This window comes from Phacochoerus africanus, chromosome 9 (genome assembly GCF_016906955.1).
Source record: "Phacochoerus africanus isolate WHEZ1 chromosome 9, ROS_Pafr_v1, whole genome shotgun sequence".
NCBI lineage: Eukaryota > Metazoa > Chordata > Mammalia > Artiodactyla > Suidae > Phacochoerus > Phacochoerus africanus.
The window spans coordinates 128,106,449-128,124,295 of NC_062552.1; the positions used below are offsets into that span (position 1 = coordinate 128,106,449).

The 17,847-nt window shown below is 57.0% G+C and overlaps 1 long non-coding RNA gene and 1 gene segment (V, D, J or C); both read right to left on the reverse strand.

Annotated features, from left to right (window-relative positions):
- Positions 1-1,464: 1,464 nt before the first annotated feature.
- Positions 1,465-5,716, reverse strand: LOC125135508 (immunoglobulin heavy constant gamma 4-like). The segment is given in 6 exon segments: positions 1,465-1,707; positions 1,935-2,065; positions 3,590-3,910; positions 3,994-4,320; positions 4,448-4,471; positions 4,777-5,716. Coding segments are annotated over 6 exon segments (1,701 nt in total).
- Positions 5,717-9,972: 4,256 nt separating this feature from the next.
- LOC125135513 (uncharacterized) lies at positions 9,973-10,504 on the reverse strand. The gene is made up of 2 exons (XR_007136983.1): positions 10,473-10,504; positions 9,973-10,268 (listed from the first exon to the last, which is right to left on the reverse strand). It is a non-coding gene; the product is annotated as an uncharacterized LOC125135513 (long non-coding RNA).
- Between the last annotated feature and the right edge of the window lie 7,343 nt (positions 10,505-17,847).

Consider the following 17,847-nt stretch of genomic DNA (forward strand, 5'->3'; position numbering starts at 1 on the left):
GCGCCTTGGCCTGGTCTGGTCCTCCTCACGCCTTGCCTTGGGCAAGCTCTTTAAGCCTAGTTGGCTTGTCCCCCTGCCCTGGACTGCAACAGCCACATTTGAAAGGAGTCTGGGATCTGCAGGGGAGGTTCGTCAGGTACCTCCTGTCACACACATTCAGTCCCCTCCTCCTTGGAGCGAGCGGTACCTGCGAGCTCCCTGCAGTGCTGCCTCCCGGGCTGTGGCCTCATGTCACCCCAGGAAGACCTAACTCTCAGCTCTGAGTTGGTGCAGTTGGTTCGGCGACCCCGCCGGCTGCGGGGTTTGCGACAGCAGCACAGGCTGATGACACAGCCAACGCACGCCAGTCGCTCGTGGCCCCGCCAGGCCCCAGGCTGGCCGCTGTGTCCAGGAGGCTTGGGGGTGGGTGTGGGGACGCTGGGGGAGGGGAACACCAGGGGCGAAGGTGGGGGGAGGGCGGCCAGGCTGGGATTCGCAGGGGAGGCGGGTGACACAGGCAGAGGTCCCAGTGAGCTGAGGGGTTGTAAAAGTGGTTTATTGCCGTGAAAAATGAGAGCAACAGTGAGGAGAGTGCCTGGGCTCCAGACACTCACCAAGGAGAAAGAGCGACCACAGCTTGGCGGATGAGCCTTCCCTCCCAGTCCCGAGGCTGCTCCCCGGATGCCATGAACCCACTTGGGGTTCCCGTAGAGACAGGGCAGGAGAGTCAGTGCGGGGCCGGCTTGGGGGGTCCGGGGCCTGGGGCTCGCTCCTGGGGGTTCTTCACCTCTCACCCAGGCCCCGGGGCAGGCAGAAGGAGCTCCTGCTGGATGGAAGGATGGATGGATGGGCAGATGGACGGGTCTCAGGCCTCGTACCTTGGGATGGGCTGGCTGCCCTGTACCCTGTGCGGACCCGCCACCCCTGCCTGTGTCCAGCGAAGGCCCGTCCTGCCCGCGGGGGTCCGAGCCAGCGGGACCCCCTCCAGGAGGCCAGTCTGGCGGCACCTCACCGCTTCCCTGGGCAGGGCTGCTCTGTCCCCACCGGGGCTCCTGCCGTGTCCTTGGGCCCAGGTCCTCTTCCCTCGAGTGCCCTGGGCTGGAGGTGACCTGAGCGCCTGTTGGTGGCCCGTCTGGGAACTTCCCCGCTGGGAGACGCTGGCGTTGGGGGCAGCTGTTCCCACTCCAGGCTGTGACACAGGAGCCTCCTGTCGGGGGCCCTGCCTCTGGAGCCCGGTCTGGACGGGGTCCACAGGGAGCCCGGGCCCTGTCCCGTCAGCCGCTGGACGCCGGTCTCCTCGTGGCCGGCTGGACCCGCTGGCTGAGCCGGGCGTTCCTGGTGAGGACACGTGGCCCCGGCGGTGTCCCGTGGCTCTGGCGGGGGCTGGTGGTGGTGGGTGTCCATCAAGTCAGGTCGGGGCCCGAGCTGCTGCCCACTCGGGCTTCCGAGGGGGCGGTGGGGGTGCGGGGCGCCTTCTGAGGGGGCCGCCAGGCCCGAGGGCGGAGGTGCGGGCCAGGTGGCCGAGAGCCAGAGGTGCGGGCGAGGTCAGAGGGCGGAGGCAGGCCTGGCGCAGGCGGAGCAGCTTGAGCTGACGGACGCGGTCCTGTCGGGTGTGGGGCGGCCCTGGCCGCCCTGGAGGGCGCCCTAGGCCCCCTGCCCGATCATGTTTCTGTAGTCGGGGACAATGGTGCGCTTCAGCTCCACCACCGACGAGAAGATCCACTTCACCTGCAGGGCGCACGGGGTGAGGGCAGCCCGGGCCGCACGTGGGCCGCCCCCCAGGGTCCGCCGGCCAGCCCCGCGGTCCCCGACAGCCACCCTGTCCCGGAGAGGACCAGAGGCCAGGGCGGGCACGGGGAGGGGCCGTCACAGTGACAGCATGGCGGCAGGGCGGGCCAGGGAGGGGCCAGCAGGGGGCTCCGGGGCACGGGTGACAGCGGGGCTGGCCCGCTCACCTTGAAGAGCGTCACGGTGGCGCTGTAGCACACGCTGAGCAGGAAGAGCGTGATGAAGATGGAGATGGTGGTCCAGAGCCCGTCCAGCTCCCCGTCCTGGGCGTCGGCACAGCTCTCCTCCAGGAGCAGTTCTGCACGGGGAGGGGTGGTCAGTGCTGTGCCAGCCCGCGGGGCCTGGGGTGGCTCCAGGTGGGGGACCCCCCGGCTGAGCTCAGTGCCTGGCCCCGGCCCCGGCCCCCCAGTCCTGCATCCCGGGCTGAGTCTCAGCCTGGCCGGGGATGTCCTGCCCCCTCTCCTCTGGTGGGGGTCCCCGAGCATGGGGACCGTCTGGGAGGGGGCGTCCTGACCGGGCAGGCCAGTGGCTCAGGCCCCGCCCGCTCCCCGAGGGGGCCAGGCCCGGAGGGTGGAAGGTCAGCCGAGCAGGGGCCCGGTGGGCTCTGGCCCAGGGAAGGGCCGAGACGGCCTTGGGGTGTGTGTCCCCGGGCGGAGGGGGCGGCTGTGCTGGGGACAAGCGGGCTGGAGATTTCTGCTTGTTCCAGAGGGGGCGTAGGTGCCAGGGGAAGAGCGGGGCCGGGCGTCGGAGCGGGTCCGTGGGGTCTAGTGTGCAAGTGTGGCTGAGCAGCCCGTGGGGCCTCGGGGGGTGGGGCCGGGCTGGTGTCCCCGGTGAGGGTGTGTGAGACCCAGCTCCATGCTCTGGTCTGTGAGGGCCCGGGGGTGTACACATGTGTGCGTGGGTAGGTGTGTGTGTGCCCGGGTGTGCGTGCATGTGGATGCAGGCGGTGGGCGGGTGTGCTGGGAGGTGGGGGCGGCGTGCATGCGTGTGCGAGAGCCCGGGTGTGCGAGTGGAGGAAGGCGGTGGCGGGGGGGGGGGGCCTGGTCGCTCGGTGGGAGGGGCTTGATTTCAGTGGGTCTGGGCTCCACTCCTGGGGGTGTCTGGGACTGTCCCTCCCCTGGACACTCTGGGCTGCCTACCTCTGCCCCTGTGGGACACAGGGATGAGTGCTGCCACGAGTGCCCAGGCCTGGCCCCCTGCGGGGACCAGCAGGGCAGAGCCCCGTGGCCTGAGGCGGGGTGGGGGCCTGAGGCGGGGTGGGGGCCTGATGTCGGGTGTTTGCGGGAGAAGCAGGGCCGTCCCCACCCTGTGGGCACAGGAGACCCAGGAGACAGGCAACCTGGGGACAAGGACGGGCCGCTGCCCCTGAGCTTGGGCTTGGACAGAGGCGGGACGACCTGGGCAGTCATTTCCCCGAGGGGGCCTGGAGGGCTCCTCCCGTCCGTCCACACACAGCAGCCGGAGCAGGTGTGCCAGGAGGGCAGCCCGCAGGAGAGGCCGCCTCTGGCAAAGCTCCCTCCTCGGCCTCAGGCAGCCCCCAGGGGGCCTGTGCAGACCCCCACTGACCGGGTCTCCCCCAAGTGGGACCTCTCCCCCCGACGCCACGGGGACGCCTCTGGCCCAGAGCCTGTCCTGTCCCTGGCCCCGCGGGTGGCGCCTGCACTGGGGCTCTGCCTCGGAAAGAACCATGACAGCGTTGCGGGTGCCAGGGTGGTGTCGGGTGCTTTATTTCATGCTCCCGGGACATATGTACACAGGGCTGGGGCTCAGGTGAGCTCGCGGGACCCGAGAGCACGTGAGGTTCAGCGAGTGGCTCATTTACCCGGAGTCTGGGAGACGGACTTCTCGGTGTAGTGGTTGTGCAGAGCCTCGTGCATCACTGCACACTGGTATTTGTCTCCACTCTGCAAGCTGGCCTTGTCCACCGTGAGCTTGCTGTACAGGAAGTAGGTCCCGTTCTCGTCCAGCTGGGGCGGGGTGGTGCGGTATGTGTTCTCTGAATCCGGCCGTCCGTTTTTTTTCCACTCGACATGGATGTCAGGTGGGTAGAAGCCAATGACCAGGCAGGTTACGCTGACTTTGCTCCTGGTCATCTGCTCCGGGGGTGGGGGCAGGGTGTACACCTGCGGCTCCCGGCTCTGCCCTGTGAGGCCAGGCACCTCTGTTAGCATGATGGTCCCCCCAGGCGGCCCCACGGGACCCTCTCCGCCTGCCCACCTTGCCCACCTTTGGCCTTGGAGATGGTCTTCGTGATGGGGCCTGGGAGGTCTACGTTGTTGACCTTGCACTCGAACTCCTTCCCGTTCAGCCAGTCCTCGTGCTGGATGGGCAGGACGCTGACCACGCGGTAGGTGCTGTTGAACTGCTCCTCCTTTGGCCTCGTCTGGGCCGTGTGCACCTCTACGCCGCCCACGTACCAGGAGAACTGGACCTCGGCGTGCTCCTTGCTGACGTCCACCACCACGCACGTGACCTCGGGGGTCTGGGAGATCATGAGGGTGTCCTTGGGTTTTGGAGGGAAGATGAAGACCGAGGGCCCTGGTGATTCACAGGCTGGTGGGGGAGACAGAGTGTGGGTCAGCTCGTGGCCTGGGGTCCTCCTGGGCACCTGTCCCCCCTCGGGCCGAACCTGGGCTCAGGCTACCTCCTTGGGGAGGAGGGCGAGGCCCGAGTTTCTTACCTGGGCATATGGGACATGGTCTTCCTGAGGAGAGAACACACAGAGTCACTGGGGGTGGGGAGGGCCCGGGGCTGGGCTTAGGTCAGGGTCAGGTCTTGGTACATCCCAGAGCAGCTCGTGCTGCTGGGGGTCCAGGGCCGGGGGAGGGGTCCCGCCTGTGCCCACCCTGGCCTCTCCGAAGTGCCGAGTTGACCCCTCCCTGAGCCTGGGCCTGCAGGCGAGGGGGACAGAGGGGAGCGGCCCTGACACCCTTGGGGGGGGGGTGGTCTCTCGGCAGGAGGGCTGACCTCAGCCTGTCTGCACAGCCGCCCCCCAGCGCAGGCACTCACCAACACACAGGTCCACCTTGGTGCTGGTGGCCGGGTGGTTGACATTGCACGTGAAGCACTTGCTGGATGAGCTGCGGGCCGTCACGGTCACCATGCTGCTGAGGGAGTAGAGCCCTGACGGCTGCAGGACGGATGGGAAGGTGTGCACGCCACTGGTCAGGGCGCCCGAGTTCCAGGTCACGGTCACTGGCTCGGGGAAGTAGCTTGAGGCCAGGCAGCCCAAGGCCACGTTAGGGCCAGACGTGTCCCTGCCGCAGGGGGCCAGAGGGTAGACCGATGGGGCCGTCTTGGGGGCTGGAAGAGAGGAGGCTGCGTGACCGCCAGGGCCTTGTTCCTTGTGGGGCGGGCAGCGAATCGGGCCCCCAGAACAGCGGGGCCGCTGCGCCCAGCACCCACTTGCTTCCAGAAAGTCCGCAGACCAGCCGCCCAGCTCGCTGCCATTGCAGCTGCAGGTTCTGGACGCAGCTGCCTGGTCAGAGCTGGGTGAGTGCCTGGATGAGACCCCGCCAGGGCCCAGAGCCCCTGTGGGTGCCTGTCCCGACCAGCGGGTGGCCTGTGTTCCTGGCCAGCTTCTGCTGGTCCCCTGAGGCCACCGTCCTGCTTCCCCAGCCTGGCAGGGACACTGCCACCCACTGCCACCCACTGCCCATGCTCTGCTCCTGGCCCCTGGTCCCGGCCTGCTGTTTGCTCTCCAGGCCCTGTTCCTCTGGGTCAGCTCTGCAGTCAAGGCCCGTGCGCGTTGGTCCCTGGCACCAACATGCCCCTTTGCCTGGGCGAGGGGAGGCAGTCTCCTCCGAGGCCCCTCCCCTGCCATCCCTCTGGCCCAGGCCCAGGCTCCAAATCTGGGCCTCTGGGCCCACCGGTCCCTCCTCCACCGGGGCTCCTGGCTTGGCCCTGAGCTCACCCGAGGCAGCTTTCCCCAGAGCCCCGGGCCCTGCAGCCCAGCTCTGGGCCTCCCAGCTGCCTGCTCAGGCCAGAGCCCTCCCTCTGCTCCTGCCCTTCCCGCTGCCAGCCTGCCTGGCAGCACTGCTGCAGCCGAGCCATGCCCCTTGTCTTCCTCTCCCGCGGGGCGCCAGCACCCCAGGCACCCCTGCCTGGCTGGGGCGTTCCTCTCCCCCCCTGTTCTGCTCAGCCATTGCCTGCAGCTCCAGCTCAGGCCCAGATGGGCCCCTCGACCCCCCAACTGTGTGCACTGCCCTGTGCCACTGTTCTCACTTAGGACTCCAGCTGTCCTGTCCCATGTCCCCTCACTTTGCTCAACCAGGGCTGGGGCCCATGGGCCCGAGCCCTGTGATCCAGGGTGTCTGTTCAGGCCTGCCCCTGCCTCCGGAGTCCTGGAGACCTTCCCTCCAGGAGCCCACTTTCCAGCCTGGCTAGCCCTGTACCAGCTCATCCCTCCAGCCTGGACTCCCCTGAGCTCAGCCTCTCTGCTGCTGCCCCTGCCCTGTCCTGCATTCCTCCAGGCCCTTCTCACCTGCCCAAGCTCTATCTGCTCTCAGGAGGTGCCAGGGCTGCTCCCTGCCCTCCAAGCCCCTGCTTACCTGCCCGAGCTCTACCAGCTTGCGGGGCCCCCCAGGTTTGCCCCTGCATTCCACCCCTGCTCACCTGTACAAGCTTAATCACTTCCCAATAGCTCCAGGTTTAGCCCCCTGCCCTATGAGCCGCTGTTCACCTGCACAAGCTCTACCTGCTCCCAGGAACTCCAGGTTCATCCACTGCCCTCTCAGCTCGTGCTCACCTGCCCAAATCTACCTGCTCGCAGGAGTTCCCATGGGTGTTCCCTGCCCTTCTAGCCCCTCCTCACCTGCACAAGCTCTATCTGATCCCAGGATCTCTCAGGACTGCCTCCTGTCCTTGCAGCCCCTGCTCACCTGCACAAGCTCGTCTTGGTTCAAGAAGCTCCAGGTTCAACTGTTTCCTCCCAGCTTCTGCTCACCTGCCCGAGCTCTACCTGCTCACAGAAGGTCCCAGGACTACCCCCTGCCCTCCCAGTCCCTGCTCACCTGCACAAGCTCTACCTGGTCCCAGGAGTTCCCAGGACTGCTCCCTGCCCTCCCACCCCCTGCTCAACCACACAAGCTGCTCCTGCTCCCAAGACCTCCAGGGGAAGCCCCTGCCCTCTGAGCCCCTGCTCAGCTCCCCAAGCTCGACCGCATCCAGGAGCTTGAGGTTCAGCCCCCTGCCCTCCCAGCTTCTGCTCACCTGCCCGAGCTCTACCTGCTCCCAGGAGGTCCCATGACTGCCCCCTGCCCTCCCAGACCCTGCTCACCTGCCCAAGCTCTACCTTGTCTCAGAAGCTCCAGGTGCAGCCCCTGCCCTCCCAGCCCACGCTCACCTGCACAAGCTCGTCCTGGTTCAAGAAGCTCCAGGTTCAACTGTTTCCTCCCAGCTTCTGCTCACCTGCCCTAGCTCTACCTGCTCCCAAAGGTCCCAGGACTGCCCCCTGCACACCCAGCCCAAGTTCACCTGCACAACCTTTACCTGCTCTCAGGAACTCCAGGCTCTTCCCCCTGCCCTCCCAGCCCCTGCTCACCTGCCCAAGCTCTCCGTGACCCAGGAGCTCCAGGTAATGCCCCTCTGGCCTGCCAGCCCCCTGCTCACCTCCACCAGCTCTATGAGTTCCCAGCAGCTCTAAGGACAGCTCTTCTGCCCTCCCGGTTCCCTGCTCACCTGCAGCCTACCTGCCCCTTTCCCTGGGGCTCCTGGGCCTCAGAGTCACCACCCCGCTTCCTGCCCCCAAACCCTCAGCCTTGTCTAGCTCCACTCCTGGCTTCCTTTCTTTCCCAGGGCCGGCCTTTGTTCCCGGAGCCCTGGGGGCCCACCCTCTCTGGGTAGCGTCCTGCTGGCAGAGCCTCTGTCCCACCTGGTCCCCTCCCGGAGGGGCTCCTGACCCTTCTGAGCTCACCCTCTTCTCTCCGTGACCACCCTTGGAGCCTGTCTGGGCCCTGGCTCCCTCTAGTTGCTGGCTCAGCTGCACTGGCGCCCAGCTCCCAGCCCCTGGCTCCCGCTCCTGCCCTCAGGCCCCTGGCTCCCGTCAGCCCTCCTGCGGCCTGTGGGGCTTTAGGCTCAGTCCCTGTGCTGCCAGCTCTGGGCACACAGGAGCCCGGCCCGCCTTGCCTGCTCTGCTCCCGGCTCACCTGCTGGCCGTGGCCCTGGCTCCTTCCCCGGGACCCGACAGTTACTGCTTTCATACCTGCCCTGGGGCTCAAGCGGGCTCCGCCAGCCGGGACGGGAGCCTGCAACCCCAGGTGACCTCTTTGTCCCCTGCGCTGTGTCCGTCTCTTCCCTGGGTCCTCCGCCCAGACCCACCTGTCCATCCTGGCCTTGTCCTCAGCCCCTGCCCAGCCCTGTGCCTCCAGCAACCTGGCCGAGCAGATCCCTCAGGCCTCTGACCCCAGCTCATCATGTTCCGCAGAGGCCTGGCGGCCCCACTGACCTCCTCTGGCCTCTGGGGCGCCAGCTCTGTTGGCGTGGGCTTGCCCCTGCCAGGGCTGCCTGGTCCCTGTGCTGAGCGGGCGACATGACCCGTGTGCAGGCTGCGTTCCCTGGGCTGGGTCGGCTGCAGCCCTGCTGTGGGGTCTCCCCTCCTCATCCCCCTCCGCTGCCCCTGCCCCAGTCCTCGTGGACCTCACACACCGAGTGTGGGGGCCGAGGAGGTGGCTCCCCTACTGCTCTGGGCTCCAGGCCCCTCCTGCTCTGGCCCCAGGTGCAAGTGGCTCCTTGTGTCTGTGCTCTGTGCCTGCAGCCCTGCTTCCTCGGGTGGGTGTCTGGTCCCTGGAGGCATGACCTCCCTGCCCACAGCCCTGCACACTAAGAATGGAATCGAAACCTGCCGGCCTGGCTGCTTCCTGAAATTCCCTTTCCTTCTGTGTGGTTTCTGTCCCAGAGGGCCTGGGGAAGTCCAGACAGTGCCCTGGCGGCTCATGTGGGTGTGTGGGGTGGGTGAGTGGTGCCTGGGACCCAGGGGAGGGCGTGGGAACCCAGGCTGTTATGGTTCTCTATGTCCCACTGGGCTTATGCTGCCTTGCCCACCACAGCCCAGGTGCCAGGCCCCTCGTGTGAGCCCTTGGCCTCTTGGCCCTGGTGGGCACCCCTTCTGCCCTCATGAGCGTGTGGTTGGGCCCCGCGTATGACATTTCCAACGGCATCTTTCACAGAACTAGAACTGCTGATTCCACCAGCTCCACTTTTCTTTTTCAAGGTTGCTTTGGCTCTTTGAGGTATTTTGTATTTCCACACAAATTTAAATCTTTTCTGTTCCAGTTCTGTGCAAAATGCCACTGGCAATTTGATAGGGATGGCGTTGGGTGCGTAGACTGCATGGTTACTGCGGTCATTGTGACAATCCTGAGTCTTCCAATCCAGGAGCGTGGTCTGGCTTTCCATCTGTTTGTGTCATCTCTGATTGCTTTCGTCAGCGTCTTCTAGTCTTCATAGCACGGGTCTTTTGCCTCTTTAGGTAGGTTTGTTCATAGGTATGTTATTCTTCTGGATGCGTTGATAAGTTTGATTACCCCCCCACCTGCCCTTTCTGGCCTTTTGCTGGGAGTGTGTAGACATGCGGTAGATTTCCGGGCATTAGTCTGTATCCTGCCACGGTACCTAAGGCACTGATGAGCTCTAGCAGTTCCCTGGTGGTATCTTTAGGACTTCCTACGTGCAGCGCCATGTCCTCTGCAAACAGTGAGAGTCTTACGTTTCTCTTCCAAAAGGACGGCGTTGCTGTCTTTTTCTTCCCTGACTGCTGGGGCTAGGACGTCCCCTGCTCTGTTGAGTACACCGTGGCCAACTATGTGGTGAGGGTGGCCATCCTAGTCTTGGTCCTGACCTTGGTGGAAATGAGCTCAGCTTTTCGCCTTGGAGTGGATTAGCGGTGGGCTCCTCCTGTGGACTGTGTTCTGTTGAGGGGCATTCTCTGAGACCCTGATGCCCCCACGCACAAGCCCGAGGAGCCCTCTGAGGCAGAAGGCCCTGGGCTTCCCGGGGGCCCCCGAGCCTCGACGACCTTCTCCCCCGTGGGCATCCTGCCAGCCCTCGTGCCGATTTCATACACCTTTGATTTCCTGGGTGGCATCACTTCTCACTTGAAACCCCTAGAGGGGCTTATGTTTCCTGGATTCGCCCTGGACTTGCACAGCAACAAGTGAAATGTCCTAGCAATACAATCACCTCTCTGGAAAGGAGATGGAACTCAAATAAACAACATAACCTTGTATTAAAACATTTAGTGGCTTCTAGGGAACTCCTAAAATGAGGAAGCACATTACACATGTAATTTTTCAACCCGACAGTTCCAGCTAATTTCTCAGTTAACAACCAGCATCAACTGCCAGACATGTGAGAGATCAAGCCCTCAGAGGATTCCACTCCCAGCTTTTGAGCCATTTCAGCTGACACTAAATGGAATAGAGGGAGTCATGTAGGTAACGCAATGGTTCCCTGGAGATCGGATTAAGATTGCAGAATAAAAGGAGTTGACTTCAATTTCTCTCCTAAAAACAACAGAATTCACAAGTAAAGGCTGAGCAATCTTCAACCAAGTGGACCATAAACCTTCAAAAAGATATCCTACTCCAGAAGACAAAGAGGAGGCCACATCAAGAGGTAGGAGGGGTGATTACGTGATATAAACAACTCCATACCTCCCATGTGGGAAGCCCCACAGACTGGAAACTAACTGGTTCACAGAGACTCACCTACCAGGAGTGAGACTTCTGAACCCCACATCAAACTCCCATGTGTGGGGTTCTGGCACTGGGAGAAAGCACCCCTGGAGCATCTGGCATTGAAGGCCATTGGGGCTTGTGCGCAGGAGCTCCACAGGTCTGGGTGAAACGGAGACCTCATTCTTAAATGGTGCACACAGACTTTCACGTGCACTGGGTCCCGGGGCAAAGCTAAGTCTCCGTAGGAATCTGGATCAAACCTGACTGCAGTTCTTGGAGGACATCCTGGGAAAACAGGGGTGAATGTGGCTTGTTGTGAGGGGAAGTCATTGGAAGCAAAGCTCTTGGGAATCTTCATCAGCGTGCCTTTCTCTGGAGGTGACCCTTTTGGAAAAACCTGGCCCCACCCATCAGTGCTGAGAAACCCCAGGGCAAACAACAATCCAGGTGGGATCACAGCCCTGCCCCTCAGTAAACAGACTGCCTAAAGACCCCTCAGGCATACAGCCACCTCTAATCCCATCCAGAGATAAGGCCCCACCCACCAGAGGGATTAGAATCAGCTCCACCTACCAGTGGGCAGGCATCAGTCCCTCCCATCAGGAAGCCTACAGCAGCAGGTCACCCATACCAACCTCAGCCACAAGGGGGGCAGCCACCAGAAGTAAGAGATGCTACAACTCTATTATCTGTAAAAAGGTCACCACACCAAAAACCTATAAAAATGAAAAGACAGAGAACTATAACTCAGATGAGGGAGAAAGAAAACCCCTCAGAAAATCAGCTAAGTGATGAGGATATTCTCAGCTTCCAGGAAAAAGACTTTAGATTGTTGATACTGAAGATGATGCAAAACATTGGAAATAAACTGGATGTAAAGGTGGATAACTTATAGGAAACACTAAGCAAAGAGATACAAGATATAAAACTTAAACAAGAAGAGATGCAAAGTACAATAACTGAAATAAAAAATTCCCTAGAAGCAGCTAACAGCAGAATACAGGAGGCAGAAGAACGAATAAGTGAGGTGGAGGACAGATTAGTAGAAATTACGAATGCAGAAAAGAGAACAGAACAGAAAAGAGAACAGAACAGAAAAGAGAAAAAAGGTGGAAAACAAATGAAGAGAGTCTCAGAGAACTTTGGGACAACGTTAAACGCACCAACATCTGTAATATTGGGGTGCCAGAAGGAGAAGAGAGAGAGAAGGGGACAGAAAAACTATTCCAAGAGGTAATAGCTGAAGACTTCCCTAACATGGGAAAGGAACCACCCACTCAAATCCAGGAAGCTCAACGAGTACCATACAAAATAAATCCAAGGAGGAATACACCAAAACACACATTAATCAAACTGACCAAAATTAAAGACAAAGAGAAAACGTTGAAAGAAGCTAGGGAAAAGAAACAAATAACATACAAGGGAACCCCGATAAAGTCATTGGCAGATTTTTCAGCAGAAACTCTGCAGGCCAGAAGGGAGTGGCATGATATACTTAACATGATGAAAGGAAAAACCCTCCAACCAAGATTACTTTACCCAGCAAGGCTCTCATTCAGATTAGAAGGAGAAATCAAAACCTTCACAGATAAGCAAAAGCTAAGAGAATTCAGCAACACTAAACCAGTCTCACAACAAATACTAAAGGAACTTCTCTAGGCAGAAAAGAAAAGAGAGCAACAGGAAACAAAAATACCACAATAGACAAGGCTTACCAGTAAAGGGATATATATACAGAAAGGATACGAAATCATTCCATGCACAATTATGCCACCAAAATCAGAAATCATGAGAAGAAGTGGGTACAAATGCAGGACACCAGAGATGAACTTGAAATTAAGAGACCAACAGCTTAAAACAATCTCATATACATATAGACTCTTATATCAAAATTTCAGAATAACAGCATACCAAAAATCTACAATTGATACACAAAAATCAACTCAAATACAACACTAAAGATAGTCATCAAACCAGAAGAGGAGAGAACAAGAAAAGAAGGGAAGAAAAAAGAGCAACAAAAACAAATCCAAAGCAATTAATAAAATGGCAATAAGAACATACATATCAATAATTACCTTAAATGTTAATGGACTAAACGTCCCAACCAAAAGACAGACTGGCTGAATGGATACAAAAACAAGATCCATATATATGCTGTCTTCAAGAGACCCACTTCACTTCTAGGGACACATACAAACTGAAAGTGAGAGGACGGAAGAAAATATTTCATGCAAACGGGGATCAAAAGAAAACTGGAGTAGCAATACTCATATCAGACAAAATAGACTTTAAAATGAGGAATATTTTAAGGGACAAAGAAGGTCATTACATAATGATCAAAGGATCAATCCAAGAAGAAGATACAACCATTTTCACCCAACATAGTTTCACCACAATATATAAGGCAACTACTAACAACCTTCAAAGGAGAAATTGACAATAACACAATAATAGCAGGGGATTTTAACACCCCACTCACAGCAATGGACAGATCATCAGAACAGAAAATCACTAAGGAAACACAGGCCCTGAATGATGCATTAAGCCAGATGGAGTTAATAGATATTTATAGGACATTCCATCCAAAAGCAACAGAATACACATTCTTCTCAAGTGCACATGGAACATTCTCTAAGACTGATCACATCCTGGGCTACAAATCCAACCTCCGTAACTTTAAGAAAATTGAAATCATATCAAGCATCTTTTCCGACCACAACGCTATATGACTGGAACTCAACAAGAAGAAAAAAACTGCAAAAAACACAAACACATGGAGACTAAACAACATGCTACTAAACAACCAATGGATTACTGAAGAAATCAAAGAGGAAATTAAAAAATACCTGGCAGCAAATGACAACAAAGATACGACACTCCAAAACCTATGGGATGCAGCAAAAGCCGTTCTAAGAGGAAAGTTTACAGCAATACAAGCCCACCTCAAAATAAACAGAGAAAGCTCAAATAAACAAGCTAACTTTACATCTCAAGCAGCTCGAGAGAGAAGAACAGACAAGACCTAAAGTTAGTAGAAGGAAAGAAATCATAAAGATCAGAGCAGAAATCAATGAAATAGAAATGAAGAAAACCATAGAAAAGATCAATGAAATGAGAAGCTGGTTCTTTGAAAAGGTCAACAAAATTGATAAACCCCCAACCAGACTTATCCAGAAAAAGAGAGAGAGCACTCAAATCAATAAAATTAGAAATGAAAAAGGGGAAGTAACAACAGACATCACAGAAATACGAAGGATCATAAGAGAGTACTATATGCAAGTATACGCCAAGAAAATGGAAAACCTAGAAGAAATGGACAAATTCTTAGAGAAGTACGATCTTCTAAGTCTAAAGCAAGATGAAATAGAAAAGTTGAATGGGCCAATCACAAGAACTGAAATTGAAACTGTGATTAAAAAACTTCCAACAAACAAAAGTCCAGGACCAGATGGCTTCACAGGCGAATCCTATCAAACATTTAGAGAAGAACTAACACCTCTCCTTCTGAAACTATTCCAAAAAATTGCAGAGGAAGGGATACTCCCAAACTCATTCTGTGAGGCCACCATCACCCTGATACCAAAACCAAAGCTACCACAAAAAAACAAAACTACAGGCCAACTTCACTGATGAACATCGATGCACAAATCCTCAACAAAACACTGGCAAACTGCATCCAACACTACATTACAAGGATTGTACGTCATGATCAAGTGGGATTTATCCCAGGGATGCAAGGGTTTTTCAATATCCGCAAATCCATCAGTGTGAAACAAACTGAAGAATAAAAACCATATGATCCTTTCAATAGACGTGGAAAAAGCCTTTGACAAAATCCAACACCCATTTCTGATAAAAACCCTTCAGAAAGTGGGCATAGAGGGAACCTACCTTAACATAATAAAGGCCATAGATGACAAACCCACAGCAAACATCATTCTTAATGGTGAAAAGCTGAAAGAATTCCCACTGAGATCAGGAACAAGACAAGGATGCCCACTCTCCCCACTGCTATTCAACATAGTTTTGGAAGTCCCAGGCACAGCAATTAGCCAAACAAAAGAAATACAAGGCCTCCATACAGGAAGAGAAGAGAGAAAACTGTCACTGTATGCAGACGACAGGATACTCTCCAGAGAAAACCCGAAGGACTCAACCCCAAAACTGCTTGAACTGATTAATAAATTCAGCGAAGTAGCAGGATATAAGATTAATATTCGGAAGTCAGTCGCGTTTCTGTATGCCAGCAATGAAATATTAGAAAAGGAATACCAAAATACAATACCTTTTAAAATTGCACCTCAGAGAATCAAATACCTCGGAATACACCTGGCCAAGGAGGTGAAGGACTTATATGCCGAGAACTATAAAACTTTAATCAAAGAAATCAAAGAAGATGTAGAGAAATGGAAAGACAGTCCATGTTCACGGATTGGAAAAATCAATAGTGTAGAAATGACCATACTCCCCAAAGCAATCCACAGAGTCAATGCCATCCCTATCAAATTACCCAGGACATTCTCCACACAACTAGAACAATCAATCCAGAAATTTATATGGAGCCACAAAAGACCCGGAAGCGCCAAAGCAATCCTGAGAAACAAAAACCAAGCAGGAGGCATCACTCTCCCAGACTTCAAGAAATATTACAAAGCCACCGTCATCAAAACAGTGTGGTACTGGTACCAAAACAGACAGACCGACCAAGGGAACAGAATAGAGAACCCGGAAACAAACCCTGACCCCTATGGTCAATTAATCTTTGACAAGGGAGCCAGGAACATAAACTGGGAAAAAGAAAGTCTATTCAGCAAGCATTGCCGGGAAACCTGGACAGCGGCATGCAAAGCAATGAAATTAGAACACACCGTCACCCCATGCACACAAATAAACTCCAAATGGCTGAGAGGCTTAAATACAAGACAAGACACCATCAGAGTCCTGGAAGAGAACAGAGGCAAAACACTCTCTGACATCAACCTCATGAATATTTGCTCAGGTCAGTCTCCCCAAGCAACAGACATAAGAGCAAAAATACACCCATGGGACCTCATCAAACTGAAACCCCAAAGAAAACAAAAAGACAGCTTACAGAATGGGAGAACATAGCTTCAAACAATGCAACGGACAAGGGCTTAATCTCCAGAATACATAAGCAACTCACACAACTCAACAGCAAAAAAGCCAATCACCCAATGGAAAAATGGGCAAAAGACCTGAATAGACTGTTCTCCAAGGAAGATATACAGACGGCCAGCAAACACAGGCAAAAATGCTCAACATTGCTGATTATAAGGGAAATGCAAGTCAAAACTACCGTGAGATACCACCTCACACCAGTCTGAATGGCCATCATTAAGAAGCCCACAAATAACAAGTGCTGGAGGGCGTGTGGAGAAAAGGGAACCCTCCTGCACTGTTGGTCGGAAGGTAAGCTGGTACAGCCTCCGTGGAGAACAGTTTGGAGATAGCTTAGAAATCTATACATAGAACTTCCACATGACCCCGCAATCCCACTCTTGGGCATCTATCCGGACAAACCTCTACTTAAAAGAGACACGTGCACCCGCATGTTCATTGCAGCACTATTCACAATAGGCAGGACATGGAAACCACCCAAATGTCCATCCACAGAGGATTGGATTAGGAAGACGTGGTGTACATACACAACGGAATACTCCTCAGCCATAAAAAAGAATGACATAATGCCATTTGCAGCAACATGGATGGAACTAGAGACTCTCATCCTGAGTGAAATGAGCCAGAAAGACAAAGACAAATACCATATGATCTCACTTATAACTGGAATCTAGTATCCAGCACAAACGAACACCTCCACAGAGAAGAAAATCATGGACTTGGAGAGTAGACTTGTGGCCGCCCGACGGGAGAGGGAGGGAGTGGGAGGGATGGGGAGCTTGGGGTCATCAGACACAATTTAGGAGAGATTTACAGGGAGATCCTGCTGAGTAGCATTGAGAACTATGTCTAGATACTCACGTTGCAACAGAACAAATGGTGGGGGGAAAACTGTATACATGTAAGAGGAAATTGAGCCCCATGCTGTGTAGCGGGATAAAAACAAAAAACCAAAATCAAAACAAAAACAAAGACAAACCAAAGAAAAGAAAGGAGCGAGGCCCCAGCGAGGCCACGGTGAGTGGGGGTGGGGCAGCTGGGCCGAGACGGTGGCGGCGGCCGCGTGGACCCCCCGGGAAGCTCCTTCCGTGAAAGACCCCCTCCCACCCCGAGGGCCTTGCCCACAGCCCCAGGGTCCCACGGCCTCTCCCCAGGAGGCTTCTCTGCCTCCTCATTCTGCAGGCCTGGGGCCTGGGGTGGCCAGCAGGGAGGGTGGACCACAGGGGTGGGGGTGGGCACAGGGACTGGGCTGGGCACGGGGGGCACGGGCACTGGGAGCTGGGGGCAGGGGGGGGCGGGCTGAGCCTGGGGAGGGAGGCCTGGCGGGGCTGGGCTGGCTTCAGACTCCGGAGCAGGGTGCACGGGGACCGTGGGCCAGCCTTGGCCTCTGAGCCCTCGGTTTGGCTGTGGGCTCTGAGTGTGGGCTGGACCGTGGGCCCGCGCTCTGTTTCGAGGGTGGTTCAGTGCGAATGGGTGGTCGGCACCCACGTCCAGCGGGGTCTCTCTGCGGGGGAGCCACGCTCTTCTGGGACTGGCCCCAAGTTGGGGGGGCCCCTTAGTGCCCTCGGCTTTGGGGCTGAGCTGGAAATCCTGGACGTCCGTGTGCCCGTGTGCCTGTGTGTGTGTGCCTGTGTGTGTGTGTGTGTGTGTGTAAGACGCAGATGTGGGTGTGCGTGGGCAAGGTGAGATGGTACCGGTGTGTGTAAAGCTAATGCTGGGGGTCTAGGGGTCAGGAGGCCGCGGGGGGCTGGCTTCAGGCTCACTCAGGGGAGCGCGAGGGGCTCAGGGGCTGGCGTCGGGCCCTGGGCCGGGGGTGCGCGGGGCACGTGGAGAGGTGGGGTTGCCATGGGATGAGGCGTTGCTGGGGGTCAGGGTGGGAGGCCTGGGTCCGGTGGGGGAGTTCTCGAGGGTGCGGGGGCCAGCCCCGCTGTCGCCATCCTGGCGCTCCCGCGGGAGTGGGCCGGCCAGGGGCTGATCGCTGGTGCGGGGACAGACGTGAGGGCCAGGGCCTGGGGCTGAGCAGGCTGCGTGGCCCATGGGCACGTTCAGGTTGGGCTAGACGTTTAGGGTGAGGGAAACGGAGGGTGTGGGGTGAGCCCCAGGACCGTGGCCTGAGCGCCCAGAACCTGGAGGCGGAGGGCGCTCCGTGCCCTGCATGCCTGGACCCCGCTGTCCACCCCACGTCCATGCTCTGGCCGCACGTCCCGGCCCCCCCGTGTCTGGTTCAGGGACCCCTGGAGCGACGCAGTCCATTCCCTGCACA